The sequence below is a fragment of the Perissodus microlepis genome, chromosome 8, assembly GCF_051167445.1.
Source record: "Perissodus microlepis isolate ML-2025 ecotype Zambia chromosome 8, ASM5116744v1, whole genome shotgun sequence".
NCBI classification, from domain to species: domain Eukaryota; kingdom Metazoa; phylum Chordata; class Actinopteri; order Cichliformes; family Cichlidae; genus Perissodus; species Perissodus microlepis.
The window spans coordinates 27,315,180-27,337,952 of NC_140468.1; the positions used below are offsets into that span (position 1 = coordinate 27,315,180).

A 22,773-nucleotide genomic window follows, 5' to 3' on the forward strand; every position below is an offset into this window, starting at 1 on the left:
GAAAGCTACCGAGCTACTGCACATTCACCCAATGTATATATTATATATATATATATAATGTTCTTCCTGTACCCCCCCCCCCCATTTTTGCACATGTCGAGGAGCATGTCAGGCTGCATTTCACTGTGTGTTATACTTGTATAACTATGCATGTGACAAATAAAGAACCTTGAACCTTGAGTGGTCATTCTACAATGGTGTCAGAAGTCACCCGGACCATCGCCGGAATAACGCCATAAAGGAGGAATGGCTAAGTTTAATCCCCCGACAAGCTTCCCTTTCGATAAGCCGATGGAATGGCCCGACTGGAAACAGTGTTTCGAGCGCTACAGGATCGCAACGAAACTCCACAAAGACGAAGGACAAGTACAGGTGAGCTGCCTAATCTACGCGATGGGCAATGAAGCAGAGAACATTTACAAGTCACTCACCTTCGCCGCTGATGAAAGTCGTGACGACTTCGCCGTTGTAATGAGGAAGTTCGACGAGTATTTTTTCTCGCAGAGGAACATTATACATGAGAGAGCATGTTTTCACCAGCGTGTCCAGCGGCCAGGCGAAACGGCGGAGAGTTTTATCCAAGCCCTGTATGACCTCTCAGGGCACTGTGAGTTTGGTGCATGTAAAGAGGAAAATATCCGCGACCGTATTGTGGTCGGGATACTAGACAAGGACCTCTCCCGCAGGCTACAGCTGATGAAGGACCTCACGTTGGCACAAAAGACCCAGATCGTCAGATAGTCAGAGGAGGTCGCAGCGCAGGTCAGCTTGCAGGGAGATGCGGGAGGCTCAGTACAGGAGGTACGGGATAAATGGAAAAGCATGGACTGGAAATCACAACAACAACAGCGAGGCAGGCTACCCGCGGAAAAAAAATGGTCGGGGCGTGACAAGAAATGCGGTAAATGTGGGAAGACACAGCATGCCAGGGACAAAAGGTGCCCGGCAGCAAAATCTGTTTGCCATGGCTGCCGAAAAATGGGACACTGGGCCAGGGTGTGTCGTAACACCAGATCAGTGAATGAGGTTACTGAGACAGAGAAAAGCAAGCAGGCCTCATACTTTCTAGGCTCAGTGTGTAATGCAAAAGGAAATAGTGAAGCATGGACTGTGCAGTTACGGCTAGACTCTGCCCCAATAGAATTTAAGATTGACACAGGAGCAGATGTCACTATCATAAACGAAGACACGTTCCACACACTTGCTCATAAGAGAACACTAGAGCCTTCTAATCTCCCTCTAGCTAGCCCCAGAGGAGAGCTGTTATGTCTCGGCTACTTCAAGGCCACAATAAGCTATAAAGGCAAAGACTACCTATCCAAGGTGTATGTGGTTCGTGGACGCAGAGTTAACAACCTTCTCAGCCGCTCCTTGTCAGTGCAGATGAACCTGGTGGGAAGAATTGATGAAGCAATGCTCATTGCTACCAGGAACCAACCACTTTATGGTGAACACGGAACACTAAAAACTGAGCCAGTCAAAATTCAGTTAAGGGACGATGCTGTGCCATACGTGGTCCATACAGCATGCCATGTGCCTTTCCCCATGCTGCAGAAAGTGAAGGAGGAACTACAAAGAATGGAGAACCATGGTGTCATTGAGAGGGTGACCCAACCTACCGAATGGTGTGCCCCAATGGTGCCTGTCTTGAAGAAGAACACAGCCAGGGCCAGGATCTGCGTCGATCTGTCAAAGCTGAATAAGTCTGTCAAAAGAGAGCGCTATATCTTGCCTACCCCTGAGGAAACAATGTCCAGGTTGAGTGGGGCAACGGTCTTCTCCTCGCTGGATGCAGCCAGTGGATTTTGGCAGATCCCGTTGCACCATGAGAGTTGCAAACTAACGACATTCATCGCGCCATTTGGCAGGTATTGCTTTAAGAGGCTGCCCTTTGGGATAACAAGTGCACCAGAGATCTTTCAGCGAAAGATGTTGTTGACCTTAGAGGGGCTCGAGGGTGTGGAGGGGCTCGAGGGTGTGGAGGTCTTTATGGTTGACATCCTGGTCTATGGGGCCACCATGGAACAACACGACACCCGACTTGAGAAGGTGCTGCAGCGCACTGAGTTAGCCGGACTGAAACTCAACCGAGAGAAGTTGAGACAGAGCCAGCTTCGCTTCCTAGGGCACCTGATCGACTATTCTGGGGTCAGGCCAGACCCTGAGAAAGTGAACGCCATTCTTCAGCTGCCATCACCAGAAAATGTGCAAAAGCTTAAACGGATCCTAGAAATGGTTAATTACCTGGGCAGATATATTCCTGCTCTTGCCACAGTATGCCAGCCATTGTACGAGTTGCTTAAAAGCAAAAACAGTTGGACCTGGGGCCACCCACAGCAGGCAGCCTTCAAGAACATTGAGAGACATCAGCACCTGTTCTTGCCTTCTATGACGTCAACAGACTCACAGCCGTATCTGCCGATGCCAGTAGCCACGAGCTTGGGGCTGTGCTGCTTCAGCTTCATGGCGCAGAGTGGAAACCTGTTGCCTACTGCTCTAGATGCCTCACGGAGGCTGAAAAACGCTACGCACAAATCGAAAAGGAGTGTTTGGCGAGTGTGTGGGCCTGCGAGAAGTTTGATAAGTATTTATGTGGCTTAGATCGCTTCAGGCTTGAGACCGACCATAGACCTTTGGTGCCCCTGGTCAACAGCCAGGACCTTGACAATGTTCCATTGAGGTGTCAACGCCTCCTGATGCGGCTCATGAGGTACAAGCCAGAGGCCGTCTATGTTCCTGGCAAAACGCTTGTCATCGCCGATACGTTGTCACGGACTCCACAGACTCGGGCTGAGGATGACACTAGCACTCACAGTGAAGTGGACTGCTACATAGCCACCGTGTTACAGGGCATTCCAGCATCCCCAAGCCGAATGGAAAGCATTAAAGCAGCTACTGCAACTGATGTTGAACTACAGACTGTCATTATGTACATACGCAGGGGTTGGCCTGCATATGGAGCTAGTGTGCCACTGAACATCAAAGCGTACATGAAAGTGAAGAACGAGCTATCAGAGGCTGACAGCCTGGTCATACGAGGCTGCAGGATTGTCATTCCAAAGTCACAGAGAACAGCCATACTACAAAAACTACATGAAGGGCACCAAGGCCTCACCAAGTGCAGGGATAGGGCTAATTCATCTGTGTGGTGGCCGGGGCTCTCCACTGAGCTAAAGAATGCAGTCCTGCAGTGCCACACCTGTCTGGCGCAGAGGCCAACACAGACAAGGGAGCCGCTCATCTCCACACCTTTGCCGGATCGTCCATGGCAAAGGATAGCCCTGGATCTCTGTGAACACAACCGGAATAATTACCTTGTTGTGTCAGACTACTACTCACGTTTTCTGGAAATACTACCATCCACAACCAGTGGCCAGGTTGTTCAGAAACTGAAGTCGACCTTTGCTAGGTTTGGGATCCCTGACGAGGTGGTGAGTGACAATGGCCCTCAGTTCTCCAGCTCTGAGTTCCAGGCCTTCGCGAGGGAGATGGATTTCGCCCACATAACATCTAGTCCCCACCACCCACAGGGAAATGGTCACGCGGAGAGGGCAGTACAGACCGCAAAGAAAATCCTCCGGCATGATGACCCACTAATAGCACTAATGTGCTGTAGGTCTACTCCCTGTGCCACTACAGGCTTCAGCCCAGCGGAACTTGGGAGGAAGATCAGGACAACCCTGCCCACCTTGGAGAAGAATCTTCAACCTAAATGGCCCACCAAAAGAGAGGTTAAACGAAGGGACGCTAGTCAGAAGGCCGAGCAGGCGTTCTACTACAACCACCGCCATGGTACTAAGCCCCTACCTCCACTCCATCCACAACTCCAAAACACATACAAACCCCGAAGCACGTACAAACTCCAAAACACGTAAAAACTCCAAAACACGTAAAACTCCGAAGCACGTACAAACCCCAAAGCACGTAAAAACTCCAAAACACGTACAAACTCCGAAGCACGTACAAACTCCAAAACACGTCCAAAACACAAGAGAAGTGCTCCAGGATGCTAGGCGCAGTGTTGAGCTTTTGTTACCTAATGGCTACACAAGCCAGGAAGTACCAACAACCAGATTTGGTGTGTGGTAGTAACAGGTAAATGAACTTTTTTTTTTTAATTATTTGAATATATATGAGTGCTTGTGTATAAATACACAAACAATACACATATGCTTTCAATTGTGTAATTTAAGTGATCTAGGTAGCTCTGTTTTGGAAGTTCAGTTAACGCTAGAAATGTGTTTTGGAGTTTGTACATGCTTTTTGTCTCTAGGGGCCACCGTATATATTTATATATAAACATATATAAATAAAACCACGGGGTTTTTTTACATTAGTAATTCCTTTTGTGCATAATTTTATATTGTTGTTAATAATAAATTAAAGCAACAAAACAACCTGAAGAGCCGGTTGGGAGCCGAAAGAGCCGAGTGAGCCGAGCCGAGTGAGCCGAGCCGAAAGAGCCGGTTCTCTAAAAAGAGCCGGAAATCCCATCACTACCATCCAGGGGATGCTGTCCTTACTAAGCTGGACAAGGAGAAGGCTTGGGCAACACCTGCCATTGTCTCCAAGGAGAACATCACTCTGAGGTCCTATCTCGTTGCCACACCCCAAGGTGCGGTGCTGCAACGGAACCACCGCCATCTCCTCCTCGAACCATCTCCACGGGCTATGCCACAACCCCTTCCACCACCCACTGTGGACACTGAGGGGCTGCCATCCCAGTGCGCTGGTGTCTCCACTCCAGAGACCCCACCCTTGGCCCCTAGTCCGGCCCCAATGCTTGCACCCACTCACGCAGACGTCCCGGATCAGGTACGCACAAGGTGCGGCCGGGTACGCAGGCCAGTCAAGAGGCTGGATCTGTAGACACTGGGGTAATGGGAGGGAAGGAAGGACTGGGGAGTGGGAATGCTGTATTGTTGCTGTTTTGCACTATGTTTTGAGCTGCAACCAATGCTACTGTTACCTGGTTGAGTTAATTACCCTAAAGGTTTAACATGTTTAATAAGGCCGACAGCAATGTTCCCTCTAATTTTTAATGTGTCTGAGCGAACACACAAACTCCCTGAGCGATCCCTTGGACCACTGTGACCGACATCAGACGTGTGCATTGTGGTCACGCCAGCATCTAATCCATCCAAGTTACATGGTCTATTAAAATAATCAAATTACAGCATTTACATTTATGTTAGACTACTTTTAATTAACTTCTTTGGCCCACTTACAATGAAAATGTAAAAAAATCTAGTCATTGACCTGTGCAGTATGTTAACACTATTGGAAGTAAAAAATAACTTGAACTCCAATTTTGAAAACACAACTTGTCTGGGAGAGAGTCCTGTAACTCTCTGTCTGCAAAATACAGTATATAATGACAAATGTTGAGCAATTAATTATATAGTTACTTCTTCAAGAAAGTAACTCAGTTTGGCAAACAACAAAGTTTATAGCAGCTATTTATTTTTTTAAAAATGCAGACAATGCTTTTTTAAACAAACATTTCAAACTATTTACAGAACAATCAGCTGTTCTGCATCAAATTTGATGCCACACAAATTTTTGTGCCACTCCAAAAAATTATTTCTGTCCACTATGAGATAAAGGAGAACAAGGGCCTGATACCTGCAGGCCTGACAACACTGCTGTAACACCTGTAACATTCAGCAGTCGCCTCATTGTTCTGACACACACAACAAAACTATTGACTACACTACACACTCACTACACAAGATTTGCACTAAACGTCTCAAATCTCTCACATCTCAAAACACCACCGTCACTCCTAAAACTTCTTAACAACTAGATGCCACGTTGCCATATCATTTTTTGATTGGTCGACATGGTACTTTTTTCGACCAATAGGAAAGGGTGGGGGTTTTTTGGTTTTGGTTGTGCTCACAGGCGGAGAGTGCTTTCGAGCGTTTTCCTTATAAAATGACGTTTTTACCCACAGTAAATATAAACAACGATAGTATTCAGGAAGAAAACCAAACATTGCAGATATTTTTATCATAACTCTGGTTTTACGTGGCCGATCAACACAATTTAAAAACTGGAATAAAGTCACTTTTTCCGTCAATTGTTCCGTCTGTCCTGCTCACATCTCCAATGGTTGTACACGTTGTCATTAACGTGGCTTCACTCCTCATCAGCCACGCTGCTTTGCTAGCTAAAACACCGGTGTCGACACATAAGGACGCTGTCATAGCCTGTCAACCACGTTGATTAGCTGCGTATATACGAATGTGAATCGCATTATTGGCTGGACTGTGGGATAAGGGGGCATCGTTCTAATCCCATACAGGAGCAGCCAGTCACTTACTGACTAACACTGCAAAACAGAATTGTTGAAGTTTTAATTTTAATTTCAATTCAGGTTAGATTTTATTTTTGTGCGCAACGCAGCATTTCTGTGCGCAGAGACCGTGCCAGCAGTGCGCAATTGCGCACTTGCGCAGCTTAGAGGGAACATTGGCCGACAGTAAGCCAATTGTGCCCGGGTCCTTAAGAGAACCGCCCAGAGGCTATTATAGTGTCACATGTTATCATTATGTCGTTGTTGTTTTATTTGGGGTTTGTTATTGGAAATAACATGAAAAAGGGGGGGAGATGTCATATACTGGGTTGCCTTGTTGAGGGGGCGGGCATTACGCCACCCTGACATGCTTTGCGGCAGGGCTGTCTATGTGCAGTTCTACTCCTAGCTGCCGCACCCGTTGTTGTGCTGAAGAAATTTCCTGCCTCAAAAGGGGAGAGAGTGTGAAACGAAGCAGCTACATATATAAGATGAATCCTGTTCTGGAGGATGATGTGCTGTGAGTTGGCGGACGTCTCAGTAGGGCTATCATGTCAGAAGATTACAAGCATCCTGTCATAATCGTTAAAGATCTTCATATTTCTAATCTCATTCTACAGCATATTCATAAATAGGTGGGTCATGGTGGAAGGAACCACATGCTTTCGAAGCTGCATCAGAAATACTGAATTCCTGGTGCTGGTCCTTGAATTAGAAACCTTATGTCGAAGTGTGTGATTCGCAGAAGGTTTCATGACTTGCCTGAAAGCAGAGTGACCCCTGAGAAACCCCTATTTAGCTTTATTGGAGTGGACTATTTTGGACCATTTTAAATGAAGCATGGGAGAAGTCTTGTGAAGCGGTAAGGAGTTATCTTTACCTGTTTGGCGGTTAGAGCAGTACATATTAAGGTCATGTCATCTCTTGACACCAACTCTTTCATTAACACTTTACGATGTTTCATTGCAAGATGAGGTCAGGTTCAAGAACAATGGAAACCAACTTTGTGGGTGGAGAGCGCGAGCTGAGACGAGCTATGGAATAGTGGAATCAAGAAAAGATCTCTGATGTGCTTTCTTTGAAGGGAAGTGAAATGGATCTTTAATCCTCCAACTGGATCGCATCATGGCGGAGCATGGAAGCGGTTGATTTGTTCCATCAGAAAGGTCCTTCATTTCACCCTGGAGATTCAGCATTTGTATGAAGAAGGACTCCAAACTGCAGTCGCGAAGATATGCCTTCTTCAGGAGTCCAACTTCAGTAACCCTACAAACTTCACTGCCGTTCAGTTTTCTGTCTTCATTTATGTCAGAAGTAATAGCAGAGCTGTATGTTTTAATATTTTTTTTTTTTAATTCCTCAATCAGTACAAGGTATATTGCGTTTAGGTCGAAACTAGCGAGTCAACTCCCTGCTAACTTCTAACTCACTAAATTTCATAAATTCTGTTTTCATGGTAACCTGAATTTTAAACTTAATTGGTACACCTGGTAGAGCAGCAACACTGATCATTTTATTAAATATTAAAGAGTTTTGACAGTTTGTAACTCTACACAGTGCCACAGTGTTCGTTTGACTTTGGGACCTGAAGTGGAGTTTGGAACTGGAAACGACTAATGACGTCAGATTTAAAGGCCAGATTAGGGTGAGGACCCATTAGGTGATTAATGTATATGGTTTGTTTAAAGCCTGACCAATACTGTAGAGGAGTACTGATTCTTGTGAATTTTAGACGGACTGATGCTACAGCAAGATAAGCTAAAAATATTTTTTTCAAATACTTATGAGCCTAACTCTTTTGAGGCTGGTTTTGCCTGAGAATTACAACAGATTATTCCATAAGAAAGTCCGAAATCATGAGACTGCCAAGAATAAGAAATTTAGAAATCATGAGACTGCCAACAAACTCAGGCATGGCCTTCGCAGTGAGGACCTCTCTCTTTCTCTCTTTCACACTTTCTTTCTCTCATGTATACCTTTCTCCAGTGATGTCTCTTTATGGTGTTCCTGGTTATTAGCATCAAAGCCCAGAACTGAGTGAAGGACTGCTTCAAACGTTTGTAGTACTTCCTAAAAGCAGGAGAAGAGCAGCAGCACACAAGGGATTACATTTGTACATAACTGAAAGCAATGTCATAAACCCCTTTAAGGACTATACCCTTTCACTACCTCTATGAAATGCATCTTTACTGGTTTTCTGTACAGTGGGTTAGTGCAGTTTCAGAACTACTCTTCACTCAGTCTTCCTGTGAGAATGTCAATGTATTCAGAGACACAAAGCTCCTACAGTTAAATGCATTTGAAAGATTCTGTTCGGTTTCTTTAACCAGACCTGTATTTAAACATCCACATTGATATAGCTTCAAAATCAACCCACTAACAACTTAAAATTTAAACAGTGGATCGCATGTTGACCTAGACTAGTTTTCATTTTTACACTGCTTCCTGTGTGAGTTAGTTAAATTTTAGTGGACAGGTTTCCAAATCTTTTCCTCTTCTGCCTTAACAACAGGTTCTTTATTTCTAGCTCACGCACGGTGTCAATGCGCTAACGCGCACTAGTGATGGAATTTCCGGCTCTTTTTAGAGAACCGGCTCTTTCGGCTCGGCTCACTAAAAAGAGCCGGCTCTTTCAGCTCCCAACCGGCTCTTCAGGTTGTTTTGTTGCTTTAATTTATTATTAACAACAACATAAAATTATGCACCAAAGGAATTACTAATGTAAAAAAAAAAAAACACGTGGTTTTATTTATATATGTTTATATATAAATATATACGGTGGCCCCTGGAGACAAAGCATGTACAAACTCCAAAACACATTTCTAGCGTTAACTGAACTTCCAAAACAGAGCTACCTAGATCACTTAAATTACACAATTGAAAGCATATGTGTATTGTTATCCCTGGCTCTCTTTCGTTTGGCTCTCAGCGAAGGCGGTCGCACTTTTCTCCTCTTCTCTCCCTTATCTTCCCTGCTTAGCTTCTTATGTCCTTGTCTTGTCTCGTGCTTTTTTCTTCCCTGGAACACTCTCTCACAGTCTGTTCTCTAAAACCTAAAAGAGGAATTATGGATTTGATCAACTGGTCCCTAAATGCAACTGACACCCCTTTCTCAACGAGAAGTTTGGGCTCGGGTGAGCCTGAGTGCTGAAGATATCTACCTATTCGGAACCATGGTAACAGGGTTCTGGCTGATCGGAGCTGGCGTGGCCCTGACTTATCGAAGAATTAAGAAAGCGGAACCGGCTGTTCAAACCCCCACAAGGCTGCCCGCTGGGATTGAAACGATGGGAAGAGGCGTGAGTTTCTCAAAATGGGCTCATTGAGTCAGCACGGATAAGATATTGGAGAGGACTGTAGAACTGCTTTGAAATTCATATGAGCTGTTCGCACTAAAGTAAAAAGCACCATCACTTCATGCAGATAGCCCCTTTGGCGCCAGCGACAAGGCTGGAGCTGAACAAAAACTCCCTGATAACAATTGTGTTTAGTCTGTTCCTTCCCATTCCATGCAAGGCCACCTGGGTTGGCTAGTAGACTGTTTACTTAGCCTGGCAGGGCGAAGGACACTGTCTCAGCTGAACTATGGACACGCACACACATACACTTACACTGATAAGCACACACTCATCCCCCTCCCTTTCCAAACGCCTTCGATGCTTGTTTCCTGCGGGGGAACACGGCGGGTCTATGTGCCGCGCTGGAATGGTAGCGCTGTGCAGGGCGGCTGCTGTGTTCGCTTCGGATTACTCTTCACCCCCCACCCAATCCTGTGGCTTGTCATGTCTTTCACAATGTTGTGCTGTGGACATTTATGTGCTTTTTGTGCAGAGGAGTTTTTTTGTTTCCTGTTCTCATGCTGTCCTACCATGGAAGCACAGCATGAGTAGAGGTCTCTTTTTTTCCTCTTGTACTTTCCCATTGTAGTGTACATTTCAGTGTTTTTCTGTAACGCTACCGATCTCCGACTTGTATCCCCTGTAATGTCTGTGTTGTGTGTGTAAGGTCGGGGGGGGGGGGGGTCCCATTTCACTGCAGGGCAACCTGCATGTGGCGAATAAAGCTTTGATTGATTGATTGATTGATATTGTTTGTGTATTTATACACAAGCACTCATATATATTCAAATAATTAAAAAAAAAAAGTTCATTTACCTGTTACTACTACACACCAAATCCGGTTGTTGGTACTTCCTGGCTTGTGTAGCCACTAGGTAACAAAAGCTCAACACTGCGCCTAGCATCCTGGAGCACTTCTCTTGTGTTTTGTACGTGTTTTGGAGTTTGTACGTGCTTCGGAGTTTGTACGTGTTTTGGAGTTTTTACGTGCTTTGGGGTTTGTACGTGCTTTGGAGTTTTTACGTGCTTTGGGGTTTGTACGTGCTTCGGAGTTTTACGTGTTTTGGAGTTTTTACGTGTTTTGGAGTTTGTACGTGCTTCGGGGTTTGTATGTGTTTTGGAGTTGTGGATGGAGTGGAGGTAGGGGCTTAGTACCATGGCGGTGGTTGTAGTAGAACGCCTGCTCGGCCTTCTGACTAGCGTCCCTTCGTTTAACCTCTCTTTTGGTGGGCCATTTAGGTTGAAGATTCTTCTCCAAGGTGGGCAGGGTTGTCCTGATCTTCCTCCCAAGTTCCGCTGGGCTGAAGCCTGTAGTGGCACAGGGAGTAGACCTACAGCACATTAGTGCTATTAGTGGGTCATCATGCCGGAGGATTTTCTTTGCGGTCTGTACTGCCCTCTCCGCGTGACCATTTCCCTGTGGGTGGTGGGGACTAGATGTTATGTGGGCGAAATCCATCTCCCTCGCGAAGGCCTGGAACTCAGAGCTGGAGAACTGAGGGCCATTGTCACTCACCACCTCGTCAGGGATCCCAAACCTAGCAAAGGTCGACTTCAGTTTCTGAACAACCTGGCCACTGGTTGTGGATGGTAGATGCAGTATTTCCAGAAAACGTGAGTAGTAGTCTGACACAACAAGGTAATTATTCCGGTTGTGTTCACAGAGATCCAGGGCTATCCTTTGCCATGGACGATCCGGCAAAGGTGTGGAGATGAGCGGCTCCCTTGTCTGTGTTGGCCTCTGCGCCAGACAGGTGTGGCACTGCAGCACTGCATTCTTTAGCTCAGTGGAGAGCCCCGGCCACCACACAGATGAATTAGCCCTATCCCTGCACTTGGTGAGGCCTTGGTGCCCTTCATGTAGTTTTTGTAGTATGGCTGTTCTCTGTGACTTTGGAATGACAATCCTGCAGCCTCGTATGACCAGGCTGTCAGCCTCTGATAGCTCGTTCTTCACTTTCATGTACGCTTTGATGTTCAGTGGCACACTAGCTCCATATGCAGGCCAACCCCTGCGTATGTACATGATGACAGTCTGTAGTTCAACATCAGTTGCAGTAGCTGCTTTAATGCTTTCCATTCGGCTTGGGGATGCTGGAATGCCCTGTAACACGGTGGCTATGTAGCAGTCCACTTCACTGTGAGTGCTAGTGTAGGTAACTAGGTAACAAAAGCTCAACACTGCGCCCTAGCATCCTGGAGCACCTCTCTTGTGTTTTGCACGTGTTTTGGAGTTTGTACGTGTTTTGGAGTTTTTACGTGTTTTGGAGTTTGTATGTGTTTTGGAGTTTTTACGTGTTTTGGAGTTTTTACGTGCTTTGTCTCTAGGGCCACCGTAAATATACTTCTATTTATTCACTCCACATAAAATGTAATAAATATATCATATAATATAAAAACCAACTTTTTACATTTCAGCTTTTAACTATTTATATTTTCAGCTTTTTCCTTTTAAACAAATTTAAAGTGAAACAACACAAAACAGTGCAAACCACAACACAATTAAATATAAATTGAAATATGAAAACAAAAAGAAGATGCACATTGTCTGTCATATGGGCCTGCATGAATAAACTTTCTGAATCTTTTATCATCTGCAACTGAAAATAGTTGTGGATGATTCCTATACCTTTCTAATGTGACATTGTTATCCCTGGCTCTCTTTCCCTCAGCTCTGTTCCTGTGCTACTGCGAGTGTAACTACCGTCGCTCCCCCCTCTTCCCAGCGTAAAGCACAAGGCTCGCGTGCAGAGTGAAGCGGGAAAAAATGTGCGAGAGAGAGGGTGAGTGAAAGAAAAAAAAAACCCAATAAGGAAGCAGGCTCGCGTTGTTCACATCAAAGAGCCGTTTCGTTCGCGACCGACACATCACTAACGCGCACAAGGCAATCGACATTAAGTCACTAACAGGGATTTGGCGCGTTAATGCGGTTATGGCATTAACGTCATTTTAACGAGATTAACGCTGAAAGCACTAGTACATATATGTGTATATATATGCGTGTGTATATACATACATACATACATATATATATGTATACATACATATATATACACATATATGATCACTAGTATATAAACACACACACACACACACGCACACACGCAGAGTGGTGTGAAAAACTGTTTGCCCCCTTCCTGATTTCCTTTTTTTGTTTTTCACACTTGATTTATTTACACACAAATGCAAATATTAGACAAAGATATTATTATGATTAATGGGGGAAAAAAATTAAAACCTACATGGCCCTGTGTTAAAAAGTGAAAGCCCCCTAAACCTAATAACTGCTTGGACCATTGCTTAGCAGCAACAATTGCAATCAGGCACTTGCAATAACTGGCAATGAGTCTTTTAGAGTGCTGTAGAGAAATTTTGTTTTTTCTTGAGCCATGGACTTGCTGGTATGTTTTGGATCAATGGTAGCCAAACAGCCCCAGACAATCACACTACCACCACCATATTTTACTGTTGGTATGATGTTCCTTTTCTGAAATGCTGTTACTTCTACACCAAACGTAATGGGACACACACCCTCCAAAAAGTTTAACTTTTGTCTTGTCAATTCATAGTGTATTTTCCCAAAAGTCTTGGAGATCATCAAGACGCTTTCTGGCAAAACTGAGACAAGCCTTTATGTTCCGTTTGCTTAGCATTGTTTTTGGTTCTTGGAACTCTGCCATGTAGGCTGTTTTTACCCAGTCCCTTTCTTATGGTGGAGTCAGGAGCACTGACCTTAATTGAGGCAAGTGATGCCGGCAGTTCTAAGGTCTTTTACCACAATTGCCACAAGCGTTATAAGTGGGGTGGGGGTCACATTTTCACACATGGCCATGTAAGTTTGGATTCCCCCCCCCCTTAATATTAGACACCTTAATTTGGAAACTGATTTTTACTTAATTGTGTTACCTTTGTCTAATATTAAAATTTGTTTGATGATGATGAAACATTTAAGTGTGACAAACATACAAAAACATATGACATCAGGAAGGGGCCAAACACCACTTTCTCAAACACCATTGAATGTCATAGATTGCATAGATTTCCCCTCTCCCTCAGTAGACCTGGCCTGGTGTCCTCGAATGTGGCTCTGGATGACAATGGCTTTCTGTTTGAAGAATCTAAAGTTCTTCCTGCAGAGGAAACCCCTTATGTTTCTCTGGATGGTGATGGCAGCCCATGTTTGAGTGCTGCTCCATTTTTCTTCCAGCTGCTGGTACAGTTGCTCCTTAAGGAACACCTAAATGTAGTTGCATATACAGTAAATGAAAATCTGCTTTACCTTTCTACTTAAAAACAAACTAAATGGTGAGATGATTGAACAATTTGTCACCTTGGTGAGTCCCAACTGGTACTGTCCCTCCTCAGCACCCAATATTTCCAGCAGAGCCACTGTCTGATCTCTGTCTGATATTTCATTTAACTGCTGGGCCTTCAGAACCCCATACCTGGATCAGGAAGACATAACACCTTTAAGACCTTTAAGCACCTTGTCCAACATTTGTGCACACACTCATAATGCAGTGGATGCCTACACTGCAAAAACTCAAAATCTTAACAAGTATATTTGTCTTATTTCTAGTCAAAAAAATCTAATCACACTTAATATAAGACAAAATCAGGTAAAGAGTAACATCTAAGAGGAAAAATCTGCCGATGGAACAGTGAAAATTTTCTAGTTCAAGCTCCACAGTCTAAAAACAAGTTAATATATCTTACTGAGATGTTACTCTTTAGCTGGTTTTGTCTTATTTTAAGTGTGATGAGATATTTTGACTAGAAATAAGACAAATATACTTGCTAAGATTTTGAGTTTTTGCAGTGTAGGGGGCAACTTGCAGTCAGTATCTTGCCCAAGGGTACTTGCAGATTAAAGAGCCAGAGAGTGAACCACCAATCTTCAGATTGGGAGACAACCCCCTCTACCACCTGAGCCACAGCCCTCCAGAACAGAACGTGATTTAAACATATCAGATTTAATTTGCCACCAATCCTTATCGATCATTTGATGCCAGTACCTAAAAAATGTTTACATTTTATTTCTCAGTGGAGACAGCAGGAACTTTCAAATTTGCTAAGATTTATGGAGAACCTTTGGTTCGAGGCAACCTGGAGGGAAATTAGTGTTTAAGGAAACTACAGTCATGGAATTTACATTCACTTAACACATGGAATTTAGTAGTTTATAATATTATATTAGATCATAACAAGAGAATAGCTGACACATGTCATCACTAAATATGTGGTATGAAAACAAAAAGATCAGAACTGATTAATAAAAAGGTTTAAAATAGGGACACAGCTTTTTAAAAAGTGATCCCAAAATTGGGAGTGGCGGAAGACATTTTTAGATTATTTACAAGTACAACATTAATTAAAATAAAATACAAGTAATGATATGAGGAAGAGAATGGATGGATAGAAGTAACAGTCCTATAATAAAAATCCTACTTAAGTGCATGCCAAAGTTCTTATGATTAACAGACACTAAACAAAAAATTCAATGTCTTTAGTTTTAGTCTTTGACAAATGGATTAAATCTGTCAACAATAAGCTTTCTGCATATGTTTATGGCAGTGTTTCTCAAATTTTTTGTTATTCCCCATTTTGGAAGCCGAATAACATTCAGGACCCACTTCTCCCTTCACATTTTCTTTTGTTTGTTTATTTTTAGTTTAAAAAATACAGTCATTTATCTTAGATTCACTTGTGTTTTTTACTCTGGTTTTTCACACCACTGTTTTATTGAAATTGAAACACTCTGAATTTTTGTTTATAAATTTAAACTGAAAAGAGTGAATAGTTGGATGTAGTTTGAGCTACATTAACGTTCATGAATGATCATCTGCTTGGATTAAAGTGAGAAGCAATCTATCTTTTAGCAATGAGCTCAGCACTGTATGTATGTTTGCAGCACCTTGAGACAAAGTAGGAGTACTGAATCCTTATTGGAAAACCTTCTTTCCGGATGTGGATGGTCTCCAGCAACCCCGCATGCCTCAGCTGTGCTGACACATAGTCCACATCAAAGATACCAGGAAGCTGATAAGACACATGTGAGAAGTAACACATGGTTTTACATTGTCTTGTAATTAAAAAAATCTCCAATTTCATGAATAGTAAGGGATGTCATAATACTACTTTAAGAGATTTTTATCCATTGTACCAATGTTTTGTTCCGATTTGTGATCCTAAATCTGAATCCTTCTAGAAAAACAAAAAAGGTTCAGAACCCAATTTATCTGGCTCCCACTGGGAACCAAATATTAATAGAATCTGGAAAATGAACTGTGATGACATCTGTGATGTGATGGCATGTCTTGTGAATGAAAAACGGAAAAGGTCTATTTAAATTTCACTGTAAATGTAAACTACGTCCTTCAAAAAAACCTATTTATTATGGTCATACAAGCATTACTGCTACATATTGGTAAACAGCAGAGTAGCTGACAAAAACTGGCATCTTGGTTTCATGGTCCCAGTTCTCAACATTTCAATCTAAGCATTACACACCTAGGAACAACTAGTGTAATTTCATGGCAACCCAATCCACAGGTTTCATCTTCAAATTGTTGACCTTCTTTAAACTTCTGAGCCCTGAGTTGTCAGTAATAATGATACCAACCCAAGTCTCTAACCCTAAAATAAACCATTACTAGACAAGCAAATAGTACTTTTTTGAGGGAAAAAAGTAAACCGAATTCAATTTTTTTGTTCATTATTCTAAATAGGGTTAGAATTAGGGTTAGGGTCCTCAGTGATGATTTAGACCTCATGACTTAGGGCAGTGTAGAAATTGTTCTACATTACACATATGTCAGAAGTTAATGGAAAAGAAATATGTGTATTACTGTAAAATTGGTCTTGTTACCTTGACATAGTTTGGCTTCAGACAATGAATGAAGGAAGTTTTGCATCTAGAATATCAAAGAAAAATACAGACACAGGTTATTCCTAAAGGCAGAGTTAAAATCAAGAAAGCCTGAACTGCAAATGTTTTTAATAATAAATCCTATATTTTGTGTTGACATCAGTGTCTACCATTTGTTTACTTGTCAAAAAAAGTTGCTGATAATCATAACTAAACTTGTATCAAATGAATCTGTCAAAACTATTTAATATATGCTTCAAAAATGATTTTTGCCTGAAAGATTAACAGTGGCTTTTACTGGCATTGAGACATAGGGTCAACAGTAAATGAAGACAGCACTATGAATGGAACCCATTTGCTAAAACTGTATTTTATACACAAGCAGCGAAAAAGTATCCCTTCTGATGATACTGAGCTGGCTTCCAAACAAATCCACAGATTTGATAATGATGCTCTGTATCAGCCAATTTCCTCTGTTGGTACCTCTCCAAGCGGGTGGTAAGTTCAGTCAAGGACTGGAGGAAATGCGAAGCAGCAGTAGTGGACTGTTGGCGCTGGCCCCTTCTCTTCCAGCCCAACTCTGTCTGCTGAACATAACTGTCTTGAACCTTCTGGAACAGCTCTGACACCATCTGTGGCCATATAAAAGTTATAATGTATAAATATCCCTATAAAATATGCAATTTATCTGTAGGTGCTTGATTCTACATATGAAAAACAGTTTAAATCTTGGAACATTGTAATTCTCACCCATTCTGGTGAGAACTGTTATAAGAATAGGCTTTATATCTAAACACAAAGTGTTCCCTCAGTTGGAAATCCACCTGTCTCATAACTTTTAGTTAGAGCCTACACCACCCACCAAACATCAAAGATGTCCTTTATTGGACTAAATTTGGTCAGCTCTATCAGTTATGCCCTTTAAAAAAGACTTTAAGACTTTGTTGATATTTGGTTATAAACTAAAAGGATACTGGAATAATATCTAGCATCTGATGAAAAGAAAGGTGGGCAGTGAGTGAGGATAGACAGTGATGAGCATCAGAATATTTGGATGTTGACCACTTTTAAGGGCGCATTGTCTCTTAAGGAACAATAAGGTAAATATCAAACTAGCAATAAGATTGTTTACATTTATCTCTCAGTGCAGCAGACTTTAATCTGTTAAAATTAGATTGAAAATATCAGAAAACTGCTAATTTTATGGATGAACGTGTTGCAGCCAATTACTGTATAAAAGATGGAGGACCCTTTTTGTATGGACAGTAGTGACTGGGGATACACTCAGTGTCAAACTCCCACCCACACACCCACAGGATGTGACCGTGAACAATTCTTCACAGCTGCGTTACTACCATAGTCAGTTTTTATGAATAGTAAGTCACTATCCTTATTTTAGACAAAGCTATGCCAACAGCACCCCAGTTATTGTAAATATCAGAATTATTAGCAAATTGATTTTTTTCTTTTGAATTTTTGACATGAAACTGAGGATGATATAAAACAAACGGAAGATTTTAACAATACATCCATCCATTACAAACTCATAGCCTGGTAACACAAAAGTGAACCAAGCTTTGTTCATTTTATTTAATAGCATCACTTAGAATCTCCATTACTATCAAAAGCTACATCCACCTTGGGGAAAACAAAATAAGAAATCATTACTTGGCTCCATCACATTATTAGAACAATGACTGCATAAAAGATGGACAACATAGTTCTACTTCCTCCCATGGCATAAAAATGATGGCAAAATGTCCCATTTTGGGGGAGTCTGTGGAGTAGTGACTTGGGGTGGAGTTTCTGCGTTGAACTCCCGCCTGGGAGAAGATGTCAGGGAGCTGCAAGTCAAATACTCTTAGAGCACAACTTGACAATGTTGTGCTGCAGGGTTATGGTATGGAACCAGCAGACCACAGAAAATGACATGGCACTTTAAATGGTGTAGTAGAAGGTCAGTAGGATGTTATTACTGACAGAGAAAGAGTTCAATTTTCTAAGGAGATACATTGATTGGTGGAACTTTCTCAGGTTGACCTCAGAGTTGGGGAGAACCTCAGGTGGCTGTTGCAGATGGTCCCCAAGTACTTGTACTCCTTTATGATCCCTACAATGACCCATGGATAGTGATGAAGACAGCCACTACAGGCAGTAAGTTTGCCCACTAACAAAGAAATGATCAATTTATCATTTATGTATTTATTTTGCCTGTCTTGTCCAGCACTGTAGCAAACAGTGTTATTGTCTGAAGGCCAAAAAAATGCCCAACAGATTTATTTTTCCAAGTGGACCAGAGGGAAAGAAAAAAAGAGGTAACGAGTTGAGAAGGCTCCCAGTATCAGCTCGTTACCTGTAAAAAACACTCATGGGAGCTAGTAATCTTGCTCATTGATAGCAGATCAAACACATATTTCCTTCATGAAAATGAGAATTCATTTATAACTTTTCTGAAATGCATTTTGCTAGATTTATTTGATATTGTTCTGTCTCTCACTGTTCAACAAACCTACCATTAAAATTATAGACTGATCATTTCTTTGTTAGTGGGCAAACTTACAAAATCAGCAGGGGTTCAAATCATTTTTCCCTGACTGTATATATTTTAAATATATAATTTTCTAAAGGACTGAAATAGCATCATTATGTAAAAGTCAAGAGCATCCGTGCCTGTCCAGGGATAATCTGCAGTACTTCTAATATTACACAAAACAAGGTTTATTATCTTTATAAAGTTGTGGGCTTTTCTGGAGCGGGTCTATGTTGGAGGTCTGAAGAAGATTGAACTTCAGTCCTCCAAATTTTTCTGACATGATGTCTGTCTCACTTGGTCAACAGAACATCTGGCACAGGACAAATGTGATGAAAGGAGGAAGTTTCTGCAAACATCTTACTTCTCCCTTACTTGTCTTTCCTCAGGATGGATGTTGCTGTAATGTGATATAATAATATCTGCATCCTGTTGTTAAATGAAAAAGACAAATTACACTTTTATCATTTATAAATCGAACTCTTCATGTCACCAGGCTGGAGAATAGTCTGAATGTATAATGGATGTAAAACTGTTTAAATCTATTTTATATCCTGTTTTATAACTTTTTTTTTTTAAGTTCTGAGACAGAGTCCAGCCCCTCTTCTGGAGACTGGCCCCAGAGCCCAAGCCATGCGTTGAGGTGAGCCCAGTACCAGGAGAGGATGCTTTAAGTGCATATGGTTATGCATAGCAGATGTTGACAGATGTTTGATATATATATGTTTGATATATATATTCACTTTGGTTTCATCTGCAGTACTGACTGTAAAATGCTTCCAATTAGCAACACTCTTTTCTATTTGATTGCCCAAATCCATGTGGGGAGTTTCAGCTAAGTTAATGAGTGACGGGAAGCTATGCTAATTAGTCTATAGCCTACATCTTGCTGTCTGCAAAACGAACTTAAACGAACTTAAACGTACCATATAACTCCCACAAGTGCATAAAATTCGACACAACTACACAAACATCGTTTTAACCTTTTAAACCGAATGTAAACGTTACTCTGTCAACAGCCTATTTGTAAATTACTGAGCTAACAGAGCTACGTAACAGAACGAACATGCGAGCACCCGACTGCAGTCGTCAGTGATGCAGGGCAATGTAAAAATCTCCCGATCTTTGCGAAAGTTATAAACTGCCTCCGGAACCCAGTTAAGGTACAAAACAATCTATTCAACAAAAATAGTGATGCAGTTCAGCCTTTATTCGCTCAGCCGAGCCTCTCTGTTGCTGTGTGGAACAACCCGTGTCAGTCACCTCTTTCACACGTCACTCACTCATCCGGGCATGCACTGCGGTCTCATAAGGAAACTCAGCTTTTTGATATAAAGTTTTTCTTGTTCCCGAATAGAAATATTTTTTAAAGTATTTGTTTGAAATAACTATTCGTAAAAAACACGTTATTTGTGGTTTTCCAAATACCGTATTCGGGTTCGGCTCCACCCCTTCCTGGCTCACAATGCACCCGACCCCTACAGTGCCTCCTGGACAAACCAGATGCTCGCCCTTGAGCACCCTCCCCGGGCTTGGCTCCAGGGCAGGGCCCCGGTAACCCTATCCCGGGCAGGGTAAACTGTTCCCTCTATGTTCTTCTCATAGGGGTCTTCTGAATCACCCAGGACCAATTTGGCATGGGAGACCCTACCAAAAGTCCTCAGCCCTTGTGTGTCCCTGGGATCCCTGGGACACACAAACCCATCCACCACGATAAGGTAGCGATTCACGGAGGGGAACTTAAGAGTCATACACTTTAAAGTCTTATTTTTTAAAATAACTCTTGTCTTTCCATTTCCATATGTCCTGTCAAAACCAGACTAGCTCCTGTTTCAAACTCGTCCCCCTGGATAAATGACAGCATTCTCTGTCTAAAGCGTTGTTGTCATATAGTTGAGCGATCATTTAAAGGACCTTTTAGTTTCTTTTTACACTTCAGTTCGAGATGTGAGGGCTGCCTATTTCTCAGACCTAGTTTCAAAGAGCAGAGGTAACCCCAAGGTGTTATTTGATACCATTAGTGATATTGTTGCTCCTGCTCCACCTGCTGTCCCAATTTCTTTCAAATGAAGATTGTGAAATTTTCTTTCTTTGTTGAAAAAAATCAGTAATGTGAGGAGCAATAGTTCTCTTTCTGTGTCTCTGTTCTCTGCTCCAACTCAAGCTAGACCTGTTATTTTAGAAAGATTTTTACCTGTGTCCTTACCTGAGTTAGTCAAATTAGTTGATTTGATGAAAGCATCCTCCTGCTCTCTTGATATTTTACCTGGATCTTTGTTTAAAAATGTCTTTCAGTCTATCCGTCCCTGTGTGCTTACAGTTGTTACCTGATTGGTTTCTGGTCAGGTCCCTGCTGTCATTCACCCACTGTTAAAAAAAAACCCCAAGGTTGACGCTTCTCTGCTTAGCAGTTTTGGACCAATTTCAGAAATACCATTCATCGCTAAGATGTTAGAAAAGGTTGTGGCTAAGCAGCTTATAGCTGTTCTGGATGAAGCATTCTGGATAAATTCCCATCTGGCTTTCGTAGAGCTTATTCTACTGAAACTGCACTTCTTAGAGTCTCAAGCGACATCTTGATTAGACGTGTTGCAGGAGAATGCTCTGTTTTGCTGATGTTGGACCTGACCTCTGCTGTTGACCATCACATTCTGCTAGATGGGCTGAGACACTGGGTGGTATTATCAGGGTCTGCTTTGGACTGGTTTGCATCTTATTTGTGTGAACCTCGGAGGAACCTCGTTGTGACTTTTGACTCAGCTCTGATTTTGGACGTGCGTGCTAAATCTCTGGTTTGCTCCTGTTTTTATCACTTGAGAAATACTGCTGAGTCCCATTGTGTCACGCTCAGAACTGGAAATTGTCATACATGCATTTGTTTCATCTTGTTTGGAGTATTGTAATTCTTTGTTCACTTGTTTATGTAACCTCCTTGGAACGTCTGCAGGTTGTTCAGAATGCTGCTGCAAACCTTCTGACCAAGTCTTCCTAGTACTCTCATGTCCCACCCCTGCTGATCCAGCTGCACTGGCTCCCCATTAAATTCAGAGTCCACGTTAATTAATGACTTTGAAATTTAGAGCTCTGCATGGACAAGCACTAACATACATCAGAGATCTTTTACATCCATACATCCCCAGCAGGTCACTGAGGTCATGTGATCAGGGCTTTCTGGTTTTCAAACATACAAGGCTGAAAACGAAAGTTGACAGAGCTTTTGTAACAGACTCTGGAACTCTCTCCCTTTGAGCCTGAAATCTGTGGACTCGGTGGTCTCTTTTCTTTTTTTGGTTAATTTTCTTTCTTTTTTTTTTTTTTTAAACTACAAGTTTCTCTGGTGATAGATTCTTAAAATCTTCCAACAAGATTAACTGGCGAAGAGATTCTTGAAGTGAAGAGAGTCTCTCTTCACTTCCCTTGAAGTAGACCACTTGTCTATAAGATCTCCCTTCTCAGATGTAAACTTAACATATGTTAAGTTAAACTTAACATATGTTTGACCATTAGACGTCTTCTGATTTCTTAACTTCTGCCTGTGGGCCTCTGGTACAAGCTCATAAGCATGAAAAATAGATTATTTAAGTACACCATATCATGCTATCCTCAATAGAAAGAGATGATGCAACCTCCTGAGCTTTTCCCATTAACTTACATTGCAATAGCACAGCCCACATTTCTTTTGGCTATTCCAGTGCTGTTGCAATCCTTTCAAAAGCATTGAAGTGGGAACCAACTTCTA

At 42.2% G+C, this 22,773-nt stretch overlaps 1 protein-coding gene across 1 annotated transcript in view; it reads right to left on the bottom strand.

The window, feature by feature from the left end:
• The window catches only part of myo15b (myosin XVB), a 99,962-nt gene that overhangs the window by 58,241 nt on the left and 18,948 nt on the right, over positions 1-22,773 (bottom strand). Inside the window, exons 6-11 of the mRNA XM_084938459.1 lie at positions 16,988-17,136; positions 16,505-16,550; positions 15,551-15,675; positions 13,967-14,081; positions 13,698-13,873; positions 8,275-8,368 (exon numbers count right to left, since the gene is read on the bottom strand). Coding sequence (XP_084794585.1) covers positions 8,275-8,368; positions 13,698-13,873; positions 13,967-14,081; positions 15,551-15,675; positions 16,505-16,550; positions 16,988-17,136 — 705 coding nt within the window. The remainder of the gene's footprint in view (positions 1-8,274; positions 8,369-13,697; positions 13,874-13,966; positions 14,082-15,550; positions 15,676-16,504; positions 16,551-16,987; positions 17,137-22,773) is intronic.